This window comes from Phaseolus vulgaris, chromosome 4 (genome assembly GCF_000499845.2).
Source record: "Phaseolus vulgaris cultivar G19833 chromosome 4, P. vulgaris v2.0, whole genome shotgun sequence".
Taxonomy (NCBI): domain Eukaryota; kingdom Viridiplantae; phylum Streptophyta; class Magnoliopsida; order Fabales; family Fabaceae; genus Phaseolus; species Phaseolus vulgaris.
The window spans coordinates 9,685,905-9,688,686 of NC_023756.2; the positions used below are offsets into that span (position 1 = coordinate 9,685,905).

General features: G+C 43.7%; 1 protein-coding gene across 1 annotated transcript; it reads left to right on the top strand.

The window, feature by feature from the left end:
• Positions 1 to 1,269, top strand: LOC137838265 (uncharacterized). Its single transcript, XM_068647516.1, has one exon. The coding sequence runs from the start codon at positions 1 to 3 to the stop codon at positions 1,267 to 1,269; it is 1,269 nt and encodes a 422-aa protein (XP_068503617.1).
• Positions 1,270 to 2,782: the final 1,513 nt, after the last annotated feature.

Here is a 2,782-nt window from a genome sequence, read left to right on the forward strand (position 1 = left end):
ATGGTAGTGGCAGTTTGTTGTCCATGTGGCACGAAGAAGCGTTTCTCTATGCAAACCACGTCATGGGGGAAGGGCTTCATTGCAGTTTTCGGCAACCATGTTAAAACAAACACTAGTTGTGTAGTGGTCAATGTTTATGCTGCTTGTTCCTTGAGTGAGAAGAAGACCCTTTGGGAGGATCTGTCTAACCTTAAAGCGGCTTCACAAGAGTTGGTATGGTGCCTGTATGGTGATTTCAACGCCATCAGAAGCCGGAATGAGAGGAAAGGTGTAAGGGAGAGGGCTAGTCAATCAGGTGAGATTATTGGATTTAATAGTTTCATCGATACCAACTCTTTTCTCGAATTGCCTTTAGTAGGGAAGAAATTCACTTGGTTTAAGGCTAATGGAACGACAAAGAGCAGATTAGACCGAGTTCTTGTTTCGGAAGCGTGGATGGAGATATGGCCTATGAGTAAACAGTATATGCAGAGAAGGGAAGTCTCGGACCACTGTGCAATAGTGGTAAAGTATGTGGAAAAGAATTGGGGGCCCAAACCTTTCCGATCCATCGATGCGTGGTTTATGGAAAAGGGGTTTAGTGAGATGGTCAAGAATAACTGGTTATCATACCCTGTGCAAGGGAGTGTTTTCATAAAGATCAAGGAGAAATTGAAGCTTTTGAAAGGTGATCTAAAAGTCTGGAATAGGGATGAGTTTGGCAACATCCAAACAAACAAGATGAGGATTCTGCAGGAATTGGAGGCCTTAGATTCCCATGATTGCATCAACGACCTTGGGGAAGATGATAGGCTGAAGAGGTATGAGTTGGTAGGTCGCTTGAAGGAAACTGAAAAGAAACTAGACTCCCTCATTTGTCAAAAAGCTAGAGCAAAATGGTTCAAGTACGGGGACACGTGTACCAAGTTTTTTCACTCATCTCTGAGGTGGAGAAGACTTAGAAATGAGGTGAAAGGGGTTGAGGTTGGTGGTATCTGGTGCGAGGAACCTTGTACAGTGCGTCAAGAAGCCAAGAAACTTTTTGAAAACAGATTTACGGCTACGAAGGACTTTGGTGTTAGACTTGATATGGTTGATTTTAAGTCCCTATCCAGGGAGGATAATATTTCCCTAACAGCCGCTTTTTCTGAGCAAGAGATTAGAGATGTGGTGTGGCTTTGTGATGGTTCGAAGAGCCCAGGGCCAGATAGTTTTAACATGAACTTTATCAAGAAAAGCTGGGGGGGTTCTAAAAGACGACATAGTGGCAGCGACGACCATTTTTCATGAAAATGGGCACATTCCAAATGGTTGTAATGCCTCCTTCGTAGCTTTTATACCCAAGGTAAAAGATCCGGTTATGCTTGAGCAATACAGACCTATCTCCCTTGTAGGTGCAGTTTACAAAATTATTTCGAAAGTTTTAGCGGGAAGGATGAAGAAAGTCATCGACTCTGTCATTGATGAATGCCAATCGGCTTTCTTAAAGAATAAATGGATTCTGGACAGTGTGCTCTTGGCCAACGAGGTGGTAGAGGACCTGAGGAGGGGTGGAAAGAGTGGTTTGTGTTTTAAGGTGGGTTTTGAAAAAGCCTACGTGATATGATTCCAAATTCTCATCACTACGACTCAGTCAGATGGGAGTTCCTATATGAAATGTTAAATAGGATGGGGTTCGATAACAGATGGGTCAGGTGGATCAAAGGCTGCCTGGAAAGCGCAACGGTGTTTGTGCTTGTCAATGGTAGCCCTACTGAGGAATTCAAGCCGTCGAGAGGGTTAAGGCAGGGCGATCCTCTCGCTCCTCTTTTGTTTATAGTGGTTGCGGAAGGGCTGGCTGGGCTGGTAAGGCAAGGTGTGAAGGCAAATCTCCTATCTGGTATAAAAGTAGGAAGAAAAGAGGTAGAAATTACCATCCTTCAGTACGCAGATGACACTCTTTTTCTATGCCAGGACTCCTTCAGTAATGTTATCACCTTGAAGTCTATTCTTAGGGGGTTTGAGCTAGCCTCAGGGTTGAAGATTAACTTCCATAAGTCAAAACTAGTAGGCATAAATGTCTTGGAAAGCAATTTGGACTGCTATGCAAAGACTCTGAACTGTGGCCAGATGGTTGTACCTTTCAACTATCTAGGCTTAAAAGTGGGGGGTAATCCGAGGAAGAAAAAATTCTGGGAACCTGTCCTAAAAAAACTAAAGTCAAGACTTAGTGTGTGGAAAGGGAGGTTTCTCTCAATGGCAGGCAGACTGTGCTTAATCAAATATGTGTTATTTGCTACACCGCTCTACTACCTGTCTCTTTTCAAAGCACCAGAGGTGCTCTGTAAAAGCATCATTAGCATTTAAAGGAGGTTCCTATGGGGGTGGGGAAAGGAGAAGATGTCTATATCTTGGGTTAGCTGGAGAGACTTGTGCAGAACAAAAGAGGAAGGTGGACTGGGAATCAGAGACATTCGGAAGTTCAATTATGCTCTTATGGCAAAGTGGATGTGGCGGTATAGCTCTGACGAGAAAGGGAGGTGGAAGGAAGTGATTGAATCGAAGTATGGTCTGGGTATTAATAGTGATTCTGTGCCTATTAAATATCAGTCATGGTGGTGGAGGGATTTGACGAGCATATATAGGGAGGGAGGAGGAGATGGGTGGTTCCAAGACGAAGTTGGATGGAGAATAGGGAGTGGAGATAAAAAAATTTTTTGGGAGGATGTGTGGGTAGGAAATTCAAAGCTAAAAAATTTGTTCCCGAGACTATACTCCCTATCGTTAAACCAAGGCCACAAGTTGGAAGAAGTGGGAGAATGGG

What these genes read in the sequence shown, in the direction of transcription:
- LOC137838265 (XM_068647516.1), top strand. Translation starts at nt 1, where the DNA reads ATGGTAGTGGCAGTTTGTTGTCCATGTGGCACGAAGAAGCGTTTCTCT.